Here is a 27,492-nt window from a genome sequence, read left to right on the forward strand (position 1 = left end):
CAAGCCAGTTTGATGGGTTTAGGAATGAAAAATAGCACCAACAAGAGACACACGATCATGCTCAACTTGTACATATACATGTACAGTAACACATACTGTACATTTGCATTTATAGACTTACGTAATATGTACATGTGCAAACGCTTGGTGTCTTTATGTTTCTTCAAAGTGGCGGGCACAGCTACAGTCCTTGGGCTGATCTCCATTATGAAGCTTAAGCTAAAGCAGCAGTAAAGAAAAATTACTTCCAATGTAGTTATTTACTTTAAAGCCACCATGAAGGGGAAGTTAGTTACATTTTGCATACTGGATTGACATTGGCATTAAATAGCTCAAATAGCCCGTGATGTGTGGTTAGGGGAGGCAGGTGAGGCTCTAATACAAAAACGAATAATAACATAAAATAAATATGAATATTTGCCCATTGGACTGTATTATAAATGTATTTTCTGTATGACTCCAATCCTGCAATTTGCAGATTTTCTGATCAAATACAGGGAAGAAGGCCACCGTGAGAGTAGCTTCGTGGCTTAGAGTGCAAGCCCCTCCTACCGTCTGAGTGCACATTGAGTTGGATCACGGCGCCTGCCAGTTTGTGTTTGTCAGTATGTCTCCAATAATATAATGTTGCAAAAACATTTATGCTTCTTCAAACTGGCGGGCACAGCTACAGTCCTTGGGCTGATCTCCTTTTGGAAGCTTAAGCTGAACCAGCAGGAAAGAATAATTACCTCCACTGTAGCGTAATTGACTTTAAAGCCACCGTGGACAGCGGCAGAGCTACGTCATCTCTGGCCACCCCACTGGCCATCTTGACATTTCAGGTATCGCCTTATTGCCACCCCTATGTGAGTAATTGTCTCACCTTGGCCACGCTAATGAAACATTTCTGGCTCCATCACTGACCGTGGAGGCGAAATTAGGTACGTTTAGCATACTGGATTGACATTTGCCACTAAATAGCGCCAAAGAAGGTCACCTTATCACCAACTGGTACATGTACTGGTACAAAAACAAATCATGATAACATAAAGTAAATATTAACATTTGCCCATCGAATTGTATTATAAATGTATTTTCTTTATGATTCCAATGTTTTCAAAGATTTTCTTATGTAAAAATCACTGAATTTGCACATTTCCTAATCAAACCTAAGGCGAAGCTCCCGTGAGCGTCTCTTCTCGGATTAGTGCGCAAGCCCTGCATGCCGTCTGAGGTCACTCAGTGTGTGCACTGTGTTGGGTCACGGCGCCTGCCAGCTTCTGATGGTCAGCATGCCGCCAATAATATAATGTTGCCGAAACATTTATGATACACCATGACTTTCTACAGCCTGTGTAATGTCTTCATTGTAAGTGTGACCTCATTATTCTTGCTAATTGGACACTAAAATACATAGAACTGTCATACGGGAGGCACTTGCAGTACTCACTTCATCTTAAAGGGGTGAGCTGGAAGATGCTTGTCACTGCTGTCCTTACAGAGAGAGGAAATTCCAGCAAGTTGTTTTTTGACAGCACCAGCACCAGCTGGATGTCTGGAAGTAAAACAACAACAGCTGGAAGTCAGATGGAGGATATATTTAGGGTGCTGTACATGTACAATAAAAGGTTAACAACACATAATAAAAATTAATTTATAAAAATTAATTAATAAAAACATATTAAAAAATTAATAATTTTTTGAAAATATATTTTTTTCACCCCAATGAATTATTGTCTTCTTTTTCATCTTATCCTCTAAATGCTCTAAATGAGCAACCTATATGAACATAAAAAAATCTCCAAAGGAGTCAGTGCCTCACCAGCCATGAACCTCACCACACGTCACTGTGTATAACTGATCATTTTGTGCAAAAAAAACCTACATAAACACTTCCATCATCAGTACAGAAGCTAATACTAAATATGCATAGTATAGGGGAAAAAACATTCCAAATGAGACATGCTAACAAACAAAATTGATGGTGGAAAACAAGGGTCTATTCACTTGTTGGCATGTGGCTGATGACTAAGGAAAGGTGACAAATGCTATTACAGAGGAGACTGAGGGCAAGCAAGAAAACCGCAGCGGCAAAGTGAAGACTGTAGAGTATAATAAATGCAGCTTCCAGAGCTAAGACATGGCAACAGTATCGCCCTTTTTTATTGTTGTCATGTCAAATGTTAGAAGGATGCAGCAATGACAAACATGCTTTACCAACAGGAACCCATATGGTATCAGCTTGGTATGCTTGGAACACTGGCTGATCAGGTACTAGAAATAGTGCAGCTTAGTACCTGGTAGGTAGTGGCTAAGAAAGCAAGGAGATCTTTGCAGTGGAATAAGTGCATTATAGACTGCTAAAGTAGGTGATCAGTGTTCATCTGCTGGTTTCTTTTCATGGAAAAGATAAAGTGTTGCGAAACAGAGCAATGAAATGCATGTAATTCATGAAAACCGTTTGCAATAATTGTTATCTATTGGGAAGGAGGTGTGCTTCCTGCATCTAAGAAGTAAATGAAGGAATCTAATTAATCAGACATAATGTCAACACTATCATCAGATTTATTGTCTGAACCGGATGCTGACTATTAAACTTTCATTATCATTATGACTTTCAAAGTCGACCCTCCCTTCTCGTTAATTAAAATGTAATTTATAGATCTTTAAATGTTTTAATGCACTCTGTAGCAATCAAATCAATTTTATTTTTATTGCGATTGAACGTCATAATGTTACTCCTCATGCCTCCTCATCACACAGCTGAAATTATCACACTTTTATGAAAGTGGCGGGGACCCAACTGTACCTGCAGGCAATGTTTAATTGCACTACATGTATATCATTCATTTTCACATTTTGTAAATACAGAAATTAAATCATAAAAGTATTTTAAAATGAAGGATGCAGGAGATAAATGGGATTTACGGGGAAAAACCTTGCCCATGTGTTTCTTGCTATTAAAAGAATAAATGAGCTACCCGTGGGCAATCTCAAGTCAACACTGAGAACAAGCTTGATTAAAAGTATGAAATGTCAAAGTGTAAAAAGTGTCAATTGTTACCAAAAAAAGTCTATGATTTACTTTGACCTTACATTATGTTACATTCATTCGTACATTGTGTGCTGTACATCACATTGGACAGCTAATAACAGCATTATGCTTTTTTTTCTCACACTCTATTTTCATCAGCGCAAATGACTTTCTTCAATTTGAAAAGTCTAATTGAGTGCCACATTTGGGTCGTATGCTCCCATGTTCAACATTACATTATGATTTTGCAGCGTCCATCAGCAATTATAACACAGCCGCTAAAGATGACATGTGATTTATTCAAAGTTATGCAAAGTCTGTTTGCTCTCATTAACCTCAAAGTTGACATTGTCAAGACTGCACATGTCTAAGACTGTGTTGTTGCTTGCATGTTTGTGTTGCAGTCTTGATGTCATGCCTCTGACAGCGTGCGCCTCAGCCATGGCATTTCAAAAAGACTCACAATTTGCATCCTGTCTGTCAGTGGACGATCTCGCTACTGATTGTGGAGGGGAGGCATCCGTCATGAAAATGGGCATGTTGGAGGGCTAATCTGTGTGCGTGTCTTCCACAAAGAAAAATCATGTTGTGGATGTTATCATCATGGTTTTTGGATGCACGTATGTGCTGCCCCCACAGGTCCAGTTTCTCATTCTTTATTAAACTGCTTCCTTGACTGTGCATACTGCGCATGTACTGCTGTGAAATGTCATCCTTTCAGGTCTTATCCAATTTTAGAGTGGCAATTTAAGCTGGGATTCTGCATGTGTCCCTAATACAGTCCTGTAGTTGTGATAACATGTGTGCGTCCATATTTAGTCTGCCTGGTCTGTACCTAATGTCAAAATGAAAATCTGCCAGTTCTCCTACCCATCTATGCTCAACCGCGTTCAGCCTGGCAGTGCTGAGAACGTATGTGAGTGGTTTGTTTGTATACTGTGTATACAGTAAATACTGTATGGCTGCATAACACAGGTAGTCTATAAACTTGTCGCAAATAACCCAACTTTAATGCCAAGAACGCATGTTTGCCTGAGCGAAGATGTCAATTTCTCTCAGCTTGTGTTGTTCTAAACCCATACCCAATAACAGGTAGCTTGTTGATCTGCCACTGGTATTACACTACACAGAATGTATGGGAGGTCAAAGTTTGGGTAAGCAAGTAGAGGGAGATTTGTCAGAAAGTGTAACCACCACCCTCTTGTGTTCGTCATTCCAAGGTACCTGTCCTTTGTCTCCCTTCCTATGGCTACCTTTGACTTCGACTGTCTTGTTTTGACTAGTAATTCCCTCTGTGTCTGGTTTTTGTAACAGTTCAAATAATGATTTGGCCACACGGGAAGAGTCTTGCACAAAGGAGCGATAGTATCCCAAGGAAACTTAACAGGGACTTGATATCTCTAACAGTCTGAGGCTTTTTGTCTTTAAGTGCCAAGATAGCTTTCAAGTCCTGTGGGTCCATTTTAACTCCTTCTCCAGACACAAAGCGCGCGAGATAACGAACCTCGCCTTTGAAAAGTTCGCACTTGGTGGGTCGTAGCTTGATCCCATGTTCCCATGCGGCTTAGAACTCGTCAGCCTTTACATGGTCATCAGATGTCTTGGAATAGCACAGCACTCGAATCTCGAATACCGTCAAGCACACCTTCAATACACCTCTGCAATGCTGCAGGTGCATTTGTGAGTCCAAATAACGGCCTATGTCCCCTTCCCTAAGACATCGTTGTCAACTTGTGGATCAACTTGTGGACAGATACTGTTGACAGGTTCAACGATGAGTGAATGTTTGAGTGTCTTTTCTACTATTACCAAATAACATTATTTTAGTTTTGCTTAGGTTTAAGGATACCTGTTCTTATCAAACTACCTTTAAATGCGTATATTTCTACTGTAATTGTTTTTATGAACACCTGTGTATTCTCCCTGAACAGAATGTAGTCGTGTCATCTGCAAATAGTACTAGCCTTAGGTCTGTGAATTGTTTACATTACGTGTATGTATTCGGGTGACCAGATTTCGATTACCGAAAACAAGGACGCTCGGCCTGGCAATGAAATATTTAAATGACATTCAATGTTTACTCAAAAATGCCTTATAATTTTTTTATATTTGAAGTATGCCTCCTCTGTCTTGATAGAGAATCGTTATACAGTGGAATCATGGTTAGTGTCATTAATCTGTTACCAACCAACGAACCCAAATACATTTTTCCATAAGAAAGCCGAAATCAGGATAAAACATGATTTTATAGTTTTACAGTTATACAGTAGTGTTACATGCAGAACACTTCGAAATATGTATGAATGACAAATGAAAGGGATAAATTAACATTTAACGTCACTTTTACCTTCACTGAAGACGTGAAATGTTGAAAATCCACTCGGCTTCCACCTTCGTGTTTTCGGTCTATGAGTTATGGATTGAATTGAGTAGTGTTTCCGAACTTGATCAAAATGCTGGCACTTGCAACTTTCTTTGGCTCCATTGTGGGTTATTATGCAGCCGTGATCAAACGAAAAGCACAGACTTGTGGTGTAACTGTTAGCAAAGAACTACAGTCAACCACTGATGACATCATATACGGGCGAGGGAGCAGACTTCTGGTTCCTGTTTCCATGTATTAGCAAGCTAATAGTCTGCTAACAAGGACAATTGGTGATAAAACACACTACCGGGACCAGTCCAGGGTATACCCTGCCTCTCCTCTCGCCTGAAGTCAGCTGGGATAGGCTCCAGCATACCCGCGACCCTAGTGAGGATAAGCGGCATAAAAGATGGATGGATGGACACGCTACCGGGGCATACACTAACCGATGTTCCACTGTATTACAAAATACTATCTACTGTATAACCAAAGAGCCAATGAGGCCCAATGGACCCAATGAAAAACAATAAAAACCAGCACATTTTCAACACTTTCTAAAAAAAAAAAAAAAAACTAAACAAGGACAGCCAGAATAAGATGTGAAAACAGGACATGTCCTGGGAAAACAGAATGTTTGGTCACCCTAGTGTATGTGTCTGGACATGACTTTTTGTGGCGTATTTATGTTGTGTGTTTCATGGACAATGCTTGCTTGTGTGGGCTTGTTTTTTTTTTTTTTGTTTCGTTTCACGCTGTGTCTGTCTCTCATTAATATCGCCTGGACTTGTGTTGTTTTACACTCTCGTGTCACAGGCATCCAGCGCTTTCCTTCCCCTCCTCAGTTGTGTCTTTCACATCTTGTTTGTTAATTGTTGCTACATGTTGAGTCGTTATGCGTTGCCTCCTATAACGCTTCTTACTTCACATGGTATGTCTCCTGTGCTCCCAGTTTTGGAGGATGTGACATAATTTCTTTGCCTATAATAGATTGCTTTGTTTTCCAAAGAACCAAATATTTTGCAACCTCTATTTTTAATCATGTCTGGTATGAGAGTGTTAGCATAAACAGTAATTATCAGCAGGTTGCAAATGCTAACCAACATTAGCAGTGTCATAGAGTTTTTATATACTGCTTGTTCGGTCTCTCTGTGCAAACACAAACTTGAAGTACAGTAAAACTGGTCTCTTACATGTGACCAGGGGTTGGCATTTTGTTCAAGTTTAGCTTCTGCAGAATTCGACGGGGTTCGGTTTTCATCTGAGTCAGCACTGCTGGTGTTTGACACGTCTATCTCCATCTTAATTGTGATTACATTACTCAAAGAGGTGGGAGAACGCCGGTGTTTTTCAAGTCTCAAGTCTTTAGTTCCCCGTCTCGAGTCAAGTTTCAAGTCACGACAAGACAGTTAAAGTCTAGGCCGAAGTCATAGGCTTGAAATTTTCGAGTCCTTGTGAGTCATAAGGATTGTTCAGTGTTGACCAATTTTTTATTTTGCGGTTTTGCGTTTTTTCAAAAATATAGTAATTAATAAATCATGCTGTTTCGTGGTTGAACACGGCCTATGATTAGTCAAAACATACGCATATTTAAGCACATTTTTACCTAAATTAAGCCTTTTAAGCATAAAAATGACTAAATGAACGAAAATGCAAAGATCAGGCAATAAAGACGCATTCAATGCCATTGATGAAATGTAGTATTCTATGCTGGTTAGTAGGTGTTGTCCATCCATCCATTTATTTTCTATGCCGCTTATCCTCACTAGGGTCACGGGTATGCTGGAGCCTATCCGAGCTGACTTCGGGCAAGAGGCGGGGTACACCCCGGACTGGTCGCCAGTCCAATCAGGGCACATGTAGACAAACAACCATTCACGCTCACATTCATACCTATGGACCTTTTACAGTCGCCAATTACCTAACATGCATGTTTTTGGAATGTGGGAGGAAACCGGAGTGCCCGGAGAAAACCCATGCACCCACGAGGAGAACATGCAAACTCCACACAGAGATGCCCAATGGAGATTCGAACACAGATCCCGACCCCGATCTCCTGACTGTGTGACCAACATGCTAATCACCCGGCCACCCCGCGGCTAGTAGGTGTTGTCAGTAATGTTGTAATGCAATGGTTGGTGAGACACACAAGGATCAGACTTGATCAAAATAACATTAATAACATATTCATGTATTTTATCATTTAATATATTCCATCGCAGTTCACCTTCAGCGGACTTGCTGTTTTTGTGTGCAGTCTTAGTGCTTTTTTGTTGTTTTTTTTTTTTTTACCGTGTATGACTGCTGTTACAAGCCGAGCCTGGCTCTTTAAGAAGAATTGCATTGTGCATTGAGTGTTGTAGTTCTGTGCTTTAGCCAGAGGTTGCTTGCTGTGTCTCTCTTTCTTCTCTCTTTTCTGTCTGCACCCCATTGTCTTCTGCATCCTGATTCGCTGTTCGATTATATCAAGTGCTGCTTCATGTTGTTTAAGATTGCATTTTTTGACATGAATAGCATCATACATCATAAATGTGGTCGTTTAATACAATGTAGTGCAAAACATGTATGTTAAATGACAAAATACATTAATATTGGGTTATTCTGTCTAAAGACTCTATTCACCTTGAAAAGCAATGCATATTTCGACCTTTACGACACTCAAAACAGCTGTTTTTGCGCACGCATGCCCTGTAGCAGTAAGTGGCACAATCGAAGAGTAACAGGAGCATGAGTATTATTTATGTCTTAAATGGCATATATACTTGATTTTGCCTACTATATTGGGTATTACGAGTGTAGAGGTGTTACTTCATCTGTAATAATGTTACAGCTGGCATAAAACTGTATTTGGAAGGTTGTCAAATGGTTTTCTATGCTCTAACTCTGAAAATATTCCATTTCTAAATAAGGAATCTTACTTTGGGGGAATTCACCTATTACAGTCGGGCCTGGAACCAATTAATCACGATAAACGATGGATTACTTACATTAGTTTCTTCGAAAACCTAAATAAACACACCTGAAACACACTGATATCTTCCGCTTATCCACGTCAGCTAACTTAATTTCAGTGTCACACTTTCTAACCACAGCTATTTTACAAGGGAACATGTACTGTTGCACAAAATGTGTCACGTTTCGTTGAAGCTGTCGGCAGGTTGACCCCCAGGGTGCAGAGAGAAGGAGGCAAAGTGCAAAAATAAACGTAATTTTATTGCACAGGACAGGAACAAACTAAAAGTGACATAGGAAAAACTCCGTGGGAAAAATAATACAAACTCTAAACAGGTAGGTGACAGCACGGAAAAATCAACGATGGAAATGACAACGACGATGAACCAGCGCGGCGCATACGACGGCGCTGGTCTTTTAACTGTCAGTGATTAGTATTGACCGCAGCTGTGCGGCCACCAGGCGTGGAGTGGCAGTTCCTTCCACCACCCCGGAAGCATCGCTTGCCAGAATAATGGCGCAGGACAGGAAGTACATGCTCCTGTCCTGCGAAGCGTGACAAAATGGATGCTAAACTAGAGTTACCCAAAGCATTAGCTCACAACAGGTGTCACGTCAAGTACGGTACAATTTCTTTGTGTAACTTAAGGTGCTGAACAATGCTGGAAATTGTCTCTTTTCTGTCTGTTATTCTCGTACTGCAGGTTTTGCACACACCAATTAATTTTTTGTTTATGACCTCAAAATTAGAAAATGTCAATGAAATTACATTATTATGTTGACACGTATTTGACGATATTGTCAAGTTGAGTCTAAAGTCTTCAAAAATGTGACACCAGTCTCACTGGAGTCCAAGTCACGTGACTCGAGTCCACACCTCTGGTTATTCCAGTCTTCACTTCTGTCTGTTTTTGTCTTTATCTGGGCTTACCTTCCTCCATCATTACCTGTTCATCACCTCCATTGGCAAAACCAAATTTACGCAAATTTACCTGAATGTATGATGTTTCAAAATAGTAGCCTCTGCTACAATGTGCTTTCCAACATTGCACTTGGTGTTTGCATGCTTGGTGCATGCTTTTTGCGCCATGTAATTTGAGATTACCTCAGAGAAGTCTATAAGGCTTAAGGGTACCAGAGTCTTGCGTGGACAGCAGAAAAAAAAAAAAAAAAGAAGATTAGCAAAGCGTTGTGATGCATTAAAGCAGCAAGTCCACCAACAAAATAGGTTGTTTCTTATTCAAAAATGTTCTCCCCTTGCATCTTCACCAAAATTATGTGATTATGTTCAGAGGTGGAAAGAGTTGTGAAAATTATACTCAAGTAAAACTACTACTACTTTGACGAAATGTCACTGAAGTACAAAACCAGTAATCGTACTGGTCTAAAAATATACTCACATAAAAGTATAAAGTATCTCATTGAAAATGTAATGTAATTATTTAAGTAATTGAAGTAAAAGTTACTCTGTTACTTTTTTAACAACGGGAGAGCGGGACTGTCCAGTGTAAGATGGGACTGTATTTGAAGTCATATCCCTACCTACATTCAAACACATTGGCATTTTTTTCCCCAACAAACTTTTCACTGACCAATTCATTTTATACTTCACAGATTTAAGCCATGGAGTTGAATGTGGCTGATCCACAGACATACATAAATAGACTGCAACTGCAGTTGTCTGATTTGCACTATTTTATTGCCATGACAACATGACAGCAGGTTCAGTCCACTTATCGATTTGACTGACATGTAACTAGATGCAGGGATGCCTATTTATTGCAACCTCTATTTTTAATCATGTCAGGTATGAGAGTGTTAGCATAAACAGTAATTATCAGCAGGTTGCAAATGCTAACCAACATTAGCAGTGTCATACAATTCTGAGCAGTGTTGTGCACATGTACAGTATGTTCACAATGTATTTAGCGGACAGCCTCTTACTAAACTATGAAAGCAACCTCACAAGTATTATTTAACTTACCTCTAGATATATGTCAGGTTCGAGAGTTTTTATACACTGCTTGTTCGGTCTTTCTGTGCAAACACAAACTTGAAGTAAAATCGGTCTCTTACATGTGACCAGGGGTGGGCATTTCCTTCGAGTTTAGCTTCTGCAGAATTCGACGGGGTTTTGTTTTGATCAGCAGTCAGCACCACTGCTGTTTGACACATCTATCTCCATCTTAATTGTGATTTTGGCGCCAGTCAGGTTCTCTGAGAGTGACGTGTTTTTCCATGTTTTATTATTTTTTTACTCAGTAACAGATGTGATTTAAAATAGAGATTTTTTTGGACATGTCTACTGTTTGACTTTCAGCATCTCAGGTGTCAGTACACAAAGCTGCTTGGTGGTGGAGGCGTGCTGATGGGACTCAAGTTGGTGGCAAGTTCACATCAGCGCCCAGACAATACGTTGGGAAAACTTGGTTTGTCCTCAGGAGCAGAGTTGAGGATCTGTGAAAGAACAGCAGGAATTCCCTGCTGGGAGTCAAGCTGGGACTGAGTCATGGCCCTACACTACTTCCCACTTGAAGCATTTCACGCGTTTGTTTTCTAAGGTGGTTTCTTAAAGGTGCTGTTGTGGCCCGAAAGATAACAACTGAGTACTTGAAAAGCTCAGCTACAATAATAATTAATAGAACACAGAACTCCCCAGCGGTGGACTGGGACAAAAATTGTGCCCTAGACTTTTTGGTTGTGACTAGCTACACCTCCACCCCAACCCCCCAGTACGAGCCTCCTCTTGTTTACAACAAAGCTGCGCAGAGACGGAACAGGGATCGAACGTACACCTTCTGCCTTGACAGGGAACAGCATGTACCATTACACTAAAAGACTTTTACGATTTTATTTTCTTCATTGGTGACAGAGCCTCGGACTGACTTGACACCACATATACGTGTCAGGGCAGCGATGTGCATCCTTTGCTCATATGGCCCCCTTGCTCTCTCCCAGACTTTCTGATTTCCAGCCACCTCTTCCAGTTCCACCAAGGGGGACACCAAGGCATTCAGCTGTGACACTCAGAGACATAATCCTTCCTCTCGATGTGAAGGAGCAGTGCCTCTACTTTGACCTCCTCTCAGATGACCGAGCTTCTAACCATATCTGTGAGGGGCAGCCGCTATGGAGGAAATCCATGTCAGGCGCATGTATTTGCGTGTATTTGCGATCTTGCTCTTTTGGTCACTACCCAAAGCTTGTGACCACAGGTGAGGGTAGCAATGTAGATCGACCAGTAAATCAAGAGCTTTGCCTTCTGGCTCAGCTGTCTCTTCACCAAGACAATCTAGCACAGTGACCACATGCTGACGCTGCACCAATTCGTCTGTCGTTCTCACGCTTCAACAAGATCCCGAGATACATGAACTGCTCCACCTAGGGGAAGACCTCACTCCCAACCCGAAGAGTGCAGTCCACCCTTTTGCGGCTGAGTGCTATGACTCATGGGCAGTTAGTAGTTGATTAGGTGCTCATGTTTTCAACCTGTCTGCTCAGATGTCTGATTGATTGTTTGCCTATTTATTTTGAGCCATACAAAAATAAATATATATTGTACATTTCTGTGTACATTGTACCCACACCGGGTATAGCAAACAAAAAATATATACACGATGGATATACAGAAGAGAATCGAAATACATATATGAACAGAAAATAGATTATATAAAAATATATATAAATATTGATAACATGTATGGTATATAACATAATAATAATAATAATAATAATAATATACATACATATACATTCAAATAATGCTACACTGAGTGTCACCAAGGGCAGACAAGGCTAGATAAAGCCACTCTTATTTGGGTAGTATATACATTGGATTAATAAGCTTTCATTGACGAATCACTGCTCCACTTTTGATTGGAAGCCGTCATAAATAGAAAACTGAATGTGGTATGCATGTGACTAATAATAGGTAGCATGATTTCCATTAGGGATGAGTGAGTACACCACTATCTGTATCTGTTCACCCATGTAAATGATCTCTATCCGTATCAGTACTCAGAGTCGGCGGAGCATACACTGGAAGTGGGTGTTGTTTAACAGGAAATGGGTGGGGCTTAAATCAGTACATTATTTTAAGTCTGAAATTGACATGGATTGATCAGAAGTTGCTGAAGAAGTTGATCAGAAATTGTATTGTTGTATTGTTAAATTGAAATTGTCTATAAGTGATCTGTAGTTTTCTCAAAAGCACCGTGTTCAGTACATCAACGACGTCAAGAATGCTTTTTATCGCACACATGGGAGGATGAATCTCAAGGGTTACAGGAGTCAAGAGCTCTTAGAGCTCTCTGCCTGGCTCTAAGACCAGGCTCTTTGAAATGAACGACAGGAGCCAGCTTGCGTCGTTGAGACCCAATTGGGAGCCAATTAGTTTTTTCCTTGGCTTTTTTTTCTGTTAAAGGCAAATGTCATTGGTCAAGATGTGTGCCTGGGTTAAACACACACAGCAACCAGTATTGCCAACTTGGCGACTTTGTCATTAAATATGGCGACATTCCAAAATCTCTTGGCGACAAAATTTCTCTTTTTTTTTTTTTTTTTAATTTACAACATAATTTCTCAAAAGCGACTGGCCATAAACCTAGCAACTTTTTCAAGCATAATTGGAGAGTTTTCTGGTATTTGGGCACTTAAAAGTGAAAGGGCATATTTTTCTGCAGTTTCTGCTCTTACTCCGCTGGTCCGCCCCGCTCCAAAGCAGGGGCAAGGGGTCAGTGTGCAGTCAGTGGAGCTCTATGCACCCATGAATCATGCAACCGCGAGGCGCCATGCCGCCGGAGTAGATCTCGAGCGACATCTAAAACATAAATGTTTCTTAATCTTAATGAAATTACGATTCATTACACTCAAGCCTCATTCGAACTCGGTCACTTACAGTACCTGTCAGTGTGTCAAAGCGTGTGATGGCAGAATGTCGTCGTTCTTCATAGTTGGTAAACAGATTTAACCATGTATGTCAAGGCATGTATGTTCAACTGAGAACTGTATTTGAACTTAGTTTTCACTCTACAGAGAGCATTCTATATTGTATGTAGCTTTCTTCTGGTACAAAGAAATTCATGATGTAAACTAGTAACAATGTAATTCTGAGGTCTGGAGTCTTGCACAAAGGGGGATTTCCCAAATGCCGGAGTCAGATTCCCAAAAGGTAACAGTTTTTAGTATAAACTGATATGAAAATGTCAGTATTCCAATATATACTGTAGGTTCCTAGGGCTGATTTGATCTCAAGGCCAACTTGACTACGCTCGGTTAACTGGAGTCTCGTCGACAACTAGTCACAAAAAAACAAAAACTGAAAACTAAAAATTATTTTCACTGTTTGGACGTTGTGAGCCAAGGAGGAAGCAGGAAGTCAGGTGCGCTGTATGACCTCTTGAGTGGCCCAGAGTTTGTCTGTCTGGCCCGGAAATCATTATCCACAGCTTTCCTCATCGCTTGTAAATATAATGAACAACTTGGCATCTGGGCTGCTGTTGGGTCAGCTTACAAATTCCTGAAGTGTGTCTGACATTTGACAGCATCCCCTCCAAACCATGAAAACTGGTTGATCCCGAATGTGACATGAATCTAAGAGAGGTTTCTTGTTCTTTTCCACAGGTCTAGTCATCAGCTTTTCAATGACTCCACCCATTCTTGATCACCCCAGAGATGACCTAGTGATCCCGGTTCACCAAACACTCACTATCACATGCAGGTACCGTATTTATGGACTGTTAGAGTATACTTGTGCAAGCTAAACTAGATTTTGGCTCTTGAGTATCATGAGATACAATAAAGCATTCATGGAATGCAGTGTTCACCGTTCAGAAATGTTAACACAAACGTTTTTTCTTAGCTGCCTTGTCCACACATAGAATCCAGAAATTCATAGTCATGTAATGTTGATTGTCCTTCCATGACATCAGCCAATCAATGCATCGAGACAAACCATACAGTGGGCTAGTATCATCAAATGTGAAACAGGTCAAGGTAATAGAACTGCAATTGTCCGAAGAAAGTAGTTTGCCTACTGTACAATTAATTGGAAAGAAAATGGTATGTCCAAGGTCTTGCACAAAAAACATATTGTTTTCATCAACATCAACATATTTCTGCTCCCAAAAACGCTGCAAACACACTATTTTATAGTCAAACAATATCTTCTGTGTTATAGTGCCAAGGTGTCAATCAGTCAAAAAGTTTCTTTCTTACGCACGAAAGTTGCTCTCTTTGGAATCATTTTTTGTTCTTGGACTTACATAGTGAGTAAACAAGTAAAGCTTGTGTGTCCAGCACTCCTCGGCATTGTCTGTCTGGAACATTCTTTACTAACACACTTTTACAAAGAAAAATGTCTCAAAAATTGACCCATCACAATGACTGGAAAATAGCCCAAAGAATACTTTTTATATCTCTATTTCCAGAGTTATTTCCAGTCATCATCATTTGGAACTGTCTTCAGATGTGGACATGTGTAGGTGGAGATAGTACCCACACAATGCCTCCAGGTTTCAATGTGCACATGTAACTCAATTTAAGCCACAAAGCAAACAGGGATGTGTGGATCGATGCACAGAGGAAATTACAAAATTACACCCAACAGGCATTCACATGCACACAGAAACATTTTTGACTCTTGTAGGTTCAAAACCTCAACAGCTGATAGGATTCTATGCTACTAAAATGAACATGAAGGCTATTCGTCTGTGTAGGCTCTCAGTCGTACAGGAGTTGTCCATCGAGGAAAAGGCTTCTTGAGATGTCATCTGTACTTCTGTGAAGAAGGTGTCGGACGTTTCGCTCCTCATCCGAAGAGCTTCGTCAGCGAACTAATGAGTGCTGGTAGCCTAGGCCTTAAATACAGTAAGAGTGGGCGGAAAGAACCCATCATTGAATCGGAATGGTGGTTTGAGGTTTAATTTGGACCCGGTGTTCAGCAGGTTACTGAGACCAAAACCCACAGCTCTTAGGCTTGCAAATGAGGTGAAGCCAGGGCCGAGCCAGAACAATAGATGCTAACGAGCCAGTATCAGAGTCGTTCATACCCAACTCAGGGAGCGACACTTCCCTTTTATCGGAGGTGTTAATAGCAGGAAAGGATTATACCACTACTCCGCCCAGGCTTAGTGTAAGGAACCAATAGGAGGAGGGTGTTGGCACACCAATTCCGCCCACTCTTACTGTATTTAAGGCCTAGGCTACCAGCACTTATTAGTTCGCTGACGAAGCTCTTCGGATAAGGAGCGAAACATCCGACACCTTCTTCACAGAAGTACAGATGACGTCTCAAGAAGCCTTTTCCTCCATGAAGGCTATTTCATATTCACCTTGAAGTGACCATGAATATGACCTCTCTTTGGTCTCCCTTCAGAGGGCAACACACTCTCACTTGGGCCTGGCCCGACCAGTCTCTAGTGGGACAGGAGCTAAGTGAGCGTCAGGCCCAATCGCCCTTCACTAGGGCCCCCGAGGAGAGGGCAGTCCTGGTCAGCGAGTGTCCGGGTCAGCGTGGGAGACCATATTGCAAGAGGCTGATACTGAACTGGGCTCATGCTCAAGACACAGGCCGCTATCTCTGCCACTACAAGGATGTGAAGGCCATCATTGACGGAACCACAGCTGTTAGCATTTATGTCTTTGTAAGGGGTGAGCCACCACACACACAAACATGCAGATGCACTGTTGAATGAAAAAAAAAATGTTGCGCACCAGTCAATTATGCCCCTTTTTCACCGCACAATATCAGTCTTATTGTCCTTAGCTCTGGAGGATGCAATATTAGACGCCACAGTCTCTACATTGCTGCATCTCCAGTATTGTTTGTTGTTATGTCTCATTGCGACTAACCCAAGGCGGTTTAGTTTTCGTAGTTTCTGTCAGTACAATTTTGTATGGAATAGTGTGGAAAGTACAGTAGAGTGTAAAGAGTGTGTCTCCATCGTGCACACATTGAGGATGTCTCAATTAGTCACCATACAGCCTGAACATTTCATTGTATTACATGCAAGCCACATGATTCAAATAAGAGGATCCAACTGAAGACAACATCAATTTGCTTACATTTGAACAATAGCTATCACTTTCCCTGTTTGAATAGTTGCTCTTTCAGCACATATCTCTTTCAACAAAATTTGCTCTGCAGCTGAACAAAGTTACAGGAGGGGAACTGAATCTGGTCAGCAGATCTTTGGTTTGGCTGTGTGGACCTGGTGTTTAGTTTCTCTTTTTTGTGGGACATTTTAAAAACAAAACAAAACAATATCCCACAAAAACATTTCTCCTCTTCGATTATCATTTCAATATCAAAGCAGCTCCTCTGTTATTAGAAGAACCACATGTATGTACGAGACTATCTGGATTAACGTTTCGGAAATTAGAGATTCAGTGTGGTTGATAAGCTCCATTCATACTTTTTATGAATTGGAGAGATTGTTTGCTATTTTGTGAATAATGAGATATGAAAGAGCTGCTTTGTATAAATTCATCTTCTCCCAAGGTAAAATTAATGGAATTGCTGACTGCCAAAAATGTCAGTTATGATAACGGCTGAAAAATTAGCTGCGTTTCAAACCTCGTCTCTCTTGGTTTCAGGGTTGCACATCATATTAGAGTGCATTACCCTGTCTCCTAATCAATCTTACTCCGAACTTGTCAATTATGGTCGGTGTCTTGAAAGGTGACACAGCAATTTTGAATTAATCATTAATATTGGCAATGCAGCCTTGGATATTGGAGCTAGCTGATAGCAAGATAGTATTTGATCGTTTTCATATTTAACATTAACAGTGCAGTGGTTTACATTACTTATTTTTACAATGCATTATCTTTCCTTTCCACACTATTTGTAGTGCTGTGTGTGTGAGTGTGGCCTTTTGAGTTCGATTTGTGGCGTCAAAACTAAGCCAAAAAAACTGTGCCTTGCGAGTCTCTGATGACCCGATGGGAAAAGCCGAAAACAACTACATTACTGTATTTTTACACTTGTATGTCAGTTAAGAATGTTAAAATGTTACTGAAAACATTGCTCTACAGTTAATTACAGTTTTCTTGCGGGGTTTGACCCTTTAATGGATTTAGAAGTAGATGAGCAACTCTTATTTTTATTCCAAATTCTCAAAATGTGAAGAGGAGATAGAAAACATTCCAGCTTTGCGCTTAACAGTCACTCAGAAACAACATGTAAGTGTCATATAAACATCAGCTATAATCAGTGTGTGTTATAGAAAACTGATGTTGACATTGTCCTGATCAGCTGATTACATTACTTACATTACAGACATTCATTTAAATCATATTGACATCAGGGGCCAGTTGGAACATCAATCCAGTGAAGCCCACTGCCAGGTATGCCTGCCTGCCTGATTATTCCCCCTGACCAGGTGCCAAAACAGCTTCCAAACATCCAAGCATGGGAGCTGATCAGAAGCAGATGAAGGTTGCAACCATCAATTAGAAGCCAGCGTGATGCTGGTTAAGAGGGATGGCCACATGTGGATGCAGTTAACCAACCAGATGGTGGCCCTTTAACCTGTCTGCTCTGCACACTATATACCCACACTCACTTAAATTCTGCACACCCCTCTTTCCATATTGCTGCGTAATATCAGCTGTGATTGCCTGTGAAGAGTTATATATTATTTGTGTGTGCACTTCTCTGGCCTTGGAGCCTTGTTCGACTGTGAAAAAGAAATGAAAAAGTAGTGAGTAGTTTGCAGTGATACATAATCTATGGCTGGCGTACAAAAGCTGATGGCACTGGCGTGAAAAGCGTGAGAGATAAGCCCGGCGGTGCGCACTCATGCTGCGGCAATATGAGCTTTAACGGCGATAACAGCTGCAGTGTAAATGGGTGACACAACATTAGCACTACATTAGCTGTGAGTCCCAAAAGGAAGAAATTCAAGGTGTTGGCAATGAAGGCAAAATGTAGGGATACAGTGAAATGATGCATATTGTGGTAATATCAATAAACCTCTCATGCGGTTTGCTCTTTGGGGTCATTATGAGTCTGTGATATATTTGGCTTTCTGTAATGGCTGCAATTACACCGGCTGCTATGAGGGTTACTTATTAATGGCCTGCTGTTTCTATCGGCATCCAGACCCCGAAGAACCCTTCCTCAGGAGGAACAGCAACATCAATAACCTGGAGACCATTTTTATCACACGCTATTCCACGCACATCATCGTTCCATGTTTGGTCACAGTGCCCGACCTCAATGTCACACTTTACGCGGTTTGTACAAAGACACTAATTTTATTACTCGAATCAAATATGAGTGAACATTTAATTGGTTGTACTGCTGTTATTGTGTGATTGCAGTATCCAAAACCTCTGGAGAAGAACGGATTGATGTGGGACAACAAGCGAGGCTGGTCCATTCCCAGACACATCATCGACAGCGATCCAATGCTCATCGGCCTTTCATGTGTCGCCACCATTGAAGGCAAAGAGTATCAGTCGGCTAACTACCTGATCCACACTACAGGTAAACAAACACTCAGTAGCTGTGAACATGCTTGAAGAGGCAATGAAATATCAATGAAGGGAGATGACATGATGAAAGGATTGAGCGGATCATAGGAGGCTGTTGACTGACTGTTGAGAATTACAGAATGCTGTTTCCATCACCGACATAGCCAGAGTTAAGAAAACAGGCTGCGATCAAATGTTAGGGACAAAGCACATCCTTGTATACAAAAAGGCCATTGTGCTGACTCTTGTTTATTTATTAGTAGGGCTGTCAAAAATAGCCTGTTAATGGCGGTAAGAAATTTATTACATTAATTACATTACAATTTTTTTATTAACGCAGGCGCATCATGTAAAGCCATAACTCTCTATTATGACAGCAGACTGAAGCATAGTGTAGTCTCCCCACACAATCACATAAAGTCTGACGCTCTTTTATAACTTTATTCTGACCTGAACACATCAACAGCAGTGCAATTCCAACACCGCATATGTATCTCCAACAGACAAAAAACGTCTCTAGTCCTCCTCGGAACGACACTTCCTCATTCTCATGAGACGGCCACGAGATGCATTCATGGACACTCCGAAAATCACAATAATGTCGTAATTATGCGCGTAGGTTTGGTTTAAATAAACAGAAAGACTAAGAAAAACAATAAGTGGATATTATTAGCACTCACTAATGTAACTCTTACTGCGGAAGTACAATTTGATGCATTTAAGTATGATCGGAAATCCCAGAAAATACTATACACTCAAAACGTGAATTAAAATTAATTATTACTTAATAATTAATTATTACTTAAATTACTTGGTGTCTTTGAACGCAACTCTTAACGGCTCATAAAACATGGTTAAAGTGTAATTCAAATGTTGTGCTACTATTAAAGAGACTGCTGTTAGGCAAATAGATTTTCAGACATTTTTTTAGCTTGACTTAATTTTTAGTCATTTGAAGATGTTAATAATATGGCATATTTCACACATAGTTGGAAATGGTGATTAATCATGATTAATTAAGTGGAAACTGTGATTAATTTGCCCTAATTATTAATTAATTGTCTTGTGTCCGTATTGAGACTGCCGGCTAGGATAGCCTCCAGCTCACCCCTGATCCTGAACAACATAAACTATCAAAAATGGCTGGCGGGAATGGATGGGTGGATGGATGACTTAGAGGGTAGATACAATCACATGGAATCAATCACCTTCGCCCTAAAAGTTTGATAATACTAAAAGTTTTTTTGGATATCAGACAGTCAAACCAAAATGGAAATGAAATAATTACCTTACTGTATACATAAAAGTTGCCACTCCCTCCTGAAAGTTGAATGAATGAAGCAACAGTACACACGTACATATACACACTCACAGCACATACGTACTTCCCCACATAACTCACTGAGTTAACCAGGACGTTATTATGTTGTTGGTTTTATTACAGTGATGGTGATATCGGCAATTGTGTGCATTTCAGTTATTGTCATTCTGTTCACTATCGTAGTTAATAATTTAATTACTACTATTACTACTAATATGTATGACTATTTTGATGCATTATGATCATTGTGGTTTTTGATATATTTTGTCCTCTCCGTCATGGTCTTTATAGCCGTCACAGACATTTGTTTCTGTTGTTCTGTTGTTGTTGTCAAAATTGTTTTTGTTGCTGTTGTCCTTGTCGCTCTCTGTTTTGTCCCCGCACTCCCCCCTCTGTTAGTTGCTGTTGCCCTTGTCTCTCTCTGTTTTGTCCCCGCACTCCCCCCCTCTCCCCCCTGTTTTCTTTTCTTTTCTTCTGTATCCCCCCCCGTTCCAGTCTGGCCGCTACAAATTTGCATAAGAACAAAACATCAAAGTCAAATAAATTTTGTATAACAGGGGTAAGAGCATCTCACACTTTTCCCTGGCAGAGCAAATCTGTTGAGCATGTAAGGGCAGTTAGATCAACAGTACTATCTGCCCTAATGGCTGGACAGGACAAAAAATTTTTTTTTAAAAAGAATGAATGAAGCAACAGAAAAACACATGAGCTCATCATTAAACTCGATTTGGTGATCCACAATTGTTTGCAGATTTAATCTTCCATCTTTTAAGGACATTAGGGAAGTTTGCTACCGTAATATGGGGAAGGTGGGCTGCCTTGGCAGCAGGTGTGTGTGCAAAACTTGAACTTAATGTCTCATTTTGGAGCCGTTGTTTTAAGACCATGGTGTCCCAAATGTTTTAATCCAAAGACCCAGGATATGGTTCGTCCCAAGAAATTCATCATAACCTAACATGAACTAATATTAATGGACACAAGAGCATTTATTTCGGCAAGGATAGATCAACAAACGTTTTGCTTATGTCTGTGTGATGATCAGTAAAACAGCTTACAGCATTTACTCCGGAAAGTCAACTCAATATAACTGACCAAGGATCCATTTTGGTTCCTGACCCACGATGCAGGGAAGGCTGGTTGAGAATATTTTGCCTTTACAGTCGTCCCTCGCTACATCGCTGTTCGAACATCTCTCCCACACTCGCTCATAAGCAGTTTTTAGAAAATTAATTAATTAATAAATGACCTCTGTTTTGTGGTTGACTATGGCCTATTAGTCAAAAAATATTGAAAGACAAGATATATGTAATATTATGGTCACTAGGCATCAGTAATGTTACACTGATGAGACATGACATTGGATTACCTTCACACAGCATGGAGTCAGCAATGGCACACATTCTGTGTGCAAGTTTGTGGACTTACTTTGTCCTTCTTCCCCACTCTGTTTGAAACTGATTAAATAAATTGGAGGCTATTCAGCTATTTAGCTTGGTAACATGCTGTGTTTAAAGCGGTGGTCGTCTCTTGTGTCCCTGCAGTGATCCCGTAGCCTGCGCATTACAGTTGAGCAATGTGTTGTAAACGAAGAATAACAGGAGTGTAAAGGTGACTATAGGGGTGTTATTTTATGCCTACAGGGTTCTAATAATAGTAATAATCATATTTAGAAAATCATAAACAGTGCTCAAATTAGAAAAACATTCCATTTATTAACATTGAATCCTACTTTGCGGAAATTCACTTATTGCAGTCGGGTCTAAATATAAATGTGGCACTGGATTTGTCGCCATCCTAATTGTGCATGGTAATTAGTCCTTGGCCATTCCCTGGATTTTGTTTCATCTTTTCTTCTCCCCAAAGAGCTATTCGCTATTTTATGGCAGCCTATGTGCACGGAATGAAAGAAAAAGAACAAATGGATTGAAGGCATGGTTACATTTTGAGCAAATTAAGATGAAAAAGGGAGATTTCATTTTTACTCGTGAAATGATCCTGTCAAAGACCCACTGGCTATATGCAAGGCTTGTGTGAGATTGCTCACCTTTCACTTGCAAGGGTGAAGAGAAAGTCATAGCCTCCGCTGCTGGCCAAAAGTAACAGCCACATCAGTCAGAAGAGAATACAGAGTGCGTGTATTCAACCGGAACATTTATGGGCCGCTAAAACGATCGCGCAACCAAATACTCCGGCACACACAGCAGAGCTACTGTATATGCTGACAGCAAATTTCCAAGGACCGCAGAGAGGCAGTGGCCGGTGTCCAAAGATATCTTACTGTTTTTGTCTTCAATCTTCAATTGCAACATCACTACATCCGTGTAATGTCAGTACTTTGGCACATCAATGGAAACACCGTAAGCTTGTGTTTAGTAGGAGGGTGCGAGTAGCCACTTCCTTTGGCTGTTTGAGGAAGGAAAAACCAATGACAATGTCACTGTGACCTCCCCCCCGTTTCCCTGACAGGAAGTCAGGTTTACGACGTTAAGATGTTTCCCGAAGAGCCCATGGAGCTGATAGTCGGGGAGGCCCTCACCATGAACTGCACGGCACAGGTGGAGTTCGATGCTCCGGTGACCATGTGGTGGTCCTACCCGGGAAAACAGGTAATCAGCAGCTCCCAGGAATGGATTTTACAGTGGCAGGTCATGAAATTACCAAATTAACAAAGCCCATCCTCTTGTCCCCTCTCACCAGACCAACAGTTCAGTAGACATTAAATTCCACCGAGAATCTCTGTCTCACATCACAGAGACGGTCAGCATCCTGACCATCCACAGCGCCGCTGTTTCTGACACGGGCCCGTATACCTGCAATGTTACCAGCATGGAGTCCACACAGACCCAAACAATGCAAGTCATAGTTCACGGTATGCACCCATATGTGACATTTCCAATGACATTTTAATATCTAAAAAAATGGCACATCAACGCATACGACAAAACTACCATTCCAAATTATTTTCTAGTAGACAGATTTTGATGTGTCAGACTTTGCAAAGTCACATTCAGACTTTTACAGCGTTAGAGGGGTCAAAATAATATAGAAAAATTGATGTTGTGCCAGTATGTTAGCCAAATCTGAATAGAACTGGATCAGGTATACCCAGTGATGTGTAGTCAGACATAAAAATAATAATGACAACATAAATTAAATATTAATATTTAGCCATTGAACTGTGTAAAAGAGAGGCTAACTTGCTCTACTGTTTTGAAATGTATTATTAAATTATGGCATTAACTCAAACTCAGTCCTCAATGTTGACATTACTCACAAACAAACACTGCAAAAAAATTTGTCATACTTCAACTCTCTGCCATTGTTTAATTAAATATGTGCTGCTTGTTTCGCCTGCCTTGTTACATTTCACCATTAATGGCCTACTGTGTATAGGATTACCTTCGCTGCTCTTAACTATACTAGACTATGTATTTTATCCTAGAAAAGCCATTTATAAGCCTGGACTACAGGAGCGGACCAGTGCTGGAGGTAACATCAGGCCAGAAGTCCTTCAAATTACATGTAAATGTCTCAGCATTCCCTACGCCTGGAACACGATGGTACGTTGAGGCTCCCTGTTGTGTCCATTAAGTCTAACAAGCAATTTCTAAAAGCATGATTAGGCCTCCCTACCTTGAGATTTACACACTTAATTAGGAGGCGCACAACTCACCTGGAGGCACGGTAGCAGCTGTGCTTTTTTGTGTTGCACGTCAAGGTACAAAGACGGAAAGCTGATTACTGGGCAACCAGAGTTCAAGATGAAGCGTATGAGGATTCACCTTAACCACGCTTTGGAGATCAGGGATGTTGGTCCTGGGGATGCTGGCTTCTACACGGTGGTGCTGAAGAACAGTGCAGCTGCTCTAGAAAGGAGACTGAACATCACGCTTGTTGTCAATGGTAATTGCCTTATTAGGCTGCATTCCATGTGTACATGAGGTTATGTATGTTATTTATATGATGGTAAAAATGTGTTTACATAAAACATATTTGCAAGAATGGATTAAAGGGCATAATGCATTTCATCGCACTGGCATTACTGTATTCCCATAAATGTTGGCTAGTTTTTTGTCCATGTGTGTTTTGGATGGTTGGAAGAGCCATGAAAACATTCCCAATCGTGCGGAGAGAGGAAGGGAAAAGCTTAACCAAAGTTTAGACTTTATTTTTTTCTAAAAAAATGGCTTTAAGGCTGTAGAGACCTTTTCCAAAAGTCAGTTTTGATTTGCTTCTTGGAAGAAGATTCTCTTCTTGGCTCATGCCTCTCGGGTATTTCTCAAGGAAATGTGTACCAAATTAAAAACGCCACCTACTCAATATGAAAATTAGAGTGAAATGTTCTTCAAATTTCCATTTTATGTACATCTCTTATGATTTACAATTATTATATACATAACATCTGTTCCAGGACCTCTGGTTTGTTCATACAGTGCTACCTCGGTTTTTGTTAATTAGTTCCAAACAATTCACCAAAAATGCAATAATTCCTATAGGAAATAATGTAAATCCAATGAATCCGTTCATTTTATGGACAATAATTATAGTTGTATGTACAGAAAACAATGCAAAATAATTATAAATGACGGATGGCTGGAACTTTTTGATGCGGACTTCCAGTGCATTCTGGCAAGATCAAATTTAAGACCATTTCTCACCTTCTTTATGAAAATGCGAGCACTCGCAATGTTCTTTGGCTCCATGGTGGATTATTTAACAGTCACATTGATGAAGGTGCTTTGTTTGGGCACTCGGTTCTGTGGAACAATACAATACAGGGCAAACGGACTAGTTTGTTATGTGCAATACTGTACAAAAACCGATACAGTGTAGAAAAAACAAGGCAAAATGTAGACAAAAACCAAATCATACAAAAACCGGGGAATATGAAATCCCAAGTTTGACTGTATTTTGAATTTTCCCATATGTAGTAATGGAAGTAGTCAAATCCAGGGTCAAAATACTGCCAGTATGAAACCTTTATTAAGTGCACCATTTCAAGTAACATTTTAGCATTTTTAACTGTTACACAAGTGTAAAAAGATAATACTTTATAGTACTTACACCATTGATATTTGATTTCTATTTTTTTCAATATCTAAAATGCTGTTTTTGATACGATCAAATCTCTGTTTGGACATTTTTGTGTGGAGTTTGCATGTTCTCCCAGTGCGTGCGTGGGTTTTCCCCGGGTACTCCGGCTTCCTCCCACATGTCCAAAAACATGCACAATGTGTTAATTGGCAACTCTAAATTGTCCATAGGTATGCATGTGAGTGTGAATGGTTGTTTGTCTATATGTGCCCTGCGATTGGCCGGCGACCAGTCCAGGGTGTACCCCGCCTCTCGACCAAAGTCAGCTGGGATAGGCTCCAGCATACCCCCGTGATGCTAATGAGGATTAAGCGGCATAGAAAATGAATGAATCAATGAATGTTTTTGATACAAACACAGTTTTTCTCCATTTCAAAAAGGAGGTGTCCTTCAGTGAACGGGTACAATTTGCCGCTGATCCAAAAAGGATTAGGGTTTTACTCTGTGAGTGCCTGTGTGTTTTCCTTCTGTTTGCACTGTTGCGCTGCACACAGTCCAGCAAACACACTGGGAACACACTAAATAGTACAGCTGCTTTATGACTGCCTCTCTTTGACCACAGTTTCTCCACAAATAAATGAGAAAGAAGTGGCCGAACCATCCAGTCCTTATCCCAGCGGCAGCACCCAGACGCTAACATGCACCGCCTATGGCCTCCCAGCTCCCACCATCAGCTGGCAGTGGAGGAGCTGGGGCCCATGTGTTCTCAACAGCACCCACAGGTATGAAAAAAATCGCCTCTCACTTGGGCTGCCTTTACTCCATGTAATCAGTGCGGGAACAGAAGTTTTGATACAACAGAACCAAAAATAAATGGAGCGGCATGCAGTGCGTGAAGCGTGATGTGAGGCTGAGTGAACAGGATAGGATGAAGAATGGCGCACAGCCGAGTGACTGGCAGAGAAGAAGTCGATAAAGACAAAAGCTGGAGTCGGTCTGATGGATCCTTCCCTGCTCTATAATATCATCCATGATCCAGCGCTCTCTCTCACGCTCTCTAACAGCACCAACGCACGTATGCTAATGTGCTGCAAATGCACATGAAGCAACAAAGTGTGTTTGAGCACATATTAGGCTGCTATAAATCATAACACAACTTAACCGCTCACACATCCACACACTCTTATTGTGAGGCATACATTTTGCTGCCTTGGGCTTTGTTTCCCATTCTCCATCTGAACTCAATCTCCTGACAGGCTTTAATAGATTCTTCGCACAACCATACATTTCGGGGGCGGGGGGGCTTTTTCATATTTCTTTAACCCCGGGTGTGACGCTTACTATATTCCTCTAATATTAACCTCCGTCCGGCATGCTTCATTTGAGCTTCATATAGGCTGGAGGCTATTGCAGGCTGCCTCACCTTCAACGTGGGTGTGCCAAGTGTATCCTCATAGGTCACACATTTAGTTTTAGGTATTTGCGTCAAATGTTTCTTCAGAGTAATTTCATGGGCCCTTAGGTATGTTTTTGTTGACCTTTTCTTAATTTAATAGGTAAGCATGCTGCTATATCTGTGGTGGGCCACATTGGCCTGTTGTTTGTATTCAAACCACCTGCTCAATGATTTATGAACAAAAAGACACATTGGAAAATGTTTTGTGAAATATTTTGATATGTGGCTATTACTAGTCCTAACTTTTGTCAAGATAAAGACATGTCTCAGCGTCTTACCTGAGTGGGAGTCCACGTTCATTTACAGACATGCTAACTTCCTTAGCATTAGCTCAAGGGGAATGTTGAGAAGTAGCACGTCGTGTCCAGGCACTCAACATTGCCCCTTAAGGAGCAAAGTGGTATTGCAAGATAATATGGATTAGCACCAGTCATAATGCAAAATTCAATAACTTTATTCAACCTTTTCAGAATAAAACAAACTACAACAAAAAAACAAGAACTATCACACTGTTAAGTTTATATTAACCAAAGGTTTACTTTGGTTCTTTGTTTCTCTTTCTACAAAAGAGTAGTTGGGCCACCAGAAAAAATGAATTATTATGAGAAATGACATAATATATCAAGAAAATAAGTTGTGGTATTTTGAGAATATAGTCGGAATTCTATGAAGACAGTATTTTAGAGAATAAAGAGGAAAGTTAGGAAGAGGAAAAAACATTTAAAAAATCTCATCCAGTTACTTAACTATGTCAAGTTCATAAAATTGCCTCCTGTCGGGTGATCAGTTACATTTCTTACAGTATTACGATATTATCTGAATGCATGGCAGGCCAGGTTCACACTGCTGAATCAAATTTGTATAACGATATC

General features: G+C 40.6%; 1 protein-coding gene and 1 long non-coding RNA gene across 5 annotated transcripts in view; one reads left to right on the forward strand and one right to left on the reverse strand.

Moving 5' to 3' along the window:
• flt4 (fms related receptor tyrosine kinase 4) overlaps positions 1–27,492 on the forward strand; it is a 70,229-nt gene that overhangs the window by 14,078 nt on the left and 28,659 nt on the right. For 2 of the 4 annotated variants that reach the window (XM_054791951.1, XM_054791953.1), the window contains exons 2-10: positions 13,953–14,049; positions 15,706–15,980; positions 18,436–18,569; positions 18,657–18,822; positions 22,597–22,736; positions 22,828–22,999; positions 23,573–23,690; positions 23,849–24,033; positions 25,787–25,946. In XM_054791951.1, the coding sequence (XP_054647926.1) occupies positions 13,953–14,049; positions 15,706–15,980; positions 18,436–18,569; positions 18,657–18,822; positions 22,597–22,736; positions 22,828–22,999; positions 23,573–23,690; positions 23,849–24,033; positions 25,787–25,946 (1,447 nt within the window). Of the gene's footprint in view, positions 1–13,952; positions 14,050–15,705; positions 15,981–18,435; positions 18,570–18,656; positions 18,823–22,596; positions 22,737–22,827; positions 23,000–23,572; positions 23,691–23,848; positions 24,034–25,786; positions 25,947–27,492 lie in introns of those variants that run through there. The other 2 variants (XM_054791954.1, XM_054791955.1) reach the window with 2 other exon arrangements.
• Positions 1,312–26,997, reverse strand: LOC129189836 (uncharacterized). The gene is made up of 4 exons (XR_008572887.1): positions 26,899–26,997; positions 24,789–24,887; positions 23,913–24,008; positions 1,312–1,537 (listed from the first exon to the last, which is right to left on the reverse strand). It is a non-coding gene; the product is annotated as an uncharacterized LOC129189836 (long non-coding RNA).

The sequence above is a fragment of the Dunckerocampus dactyliophorus genome, chromosome 11 (assembly GCF_027744805.1).
Source record: "Dunckerocampus dactyliophorus isolate RoL2022-P2 chromosome 11, RoL_Ddac_1.1, whole genome shotgun sequence".
NCBI classification, from domain to species: domain Eukaryota; kingdom Metazoa; phylum Chordata; class Actinopteri; order Syngnathiformes; family Syngnathidae; genus Dunckerocampus; species Dunckerocampus dactyliophorus.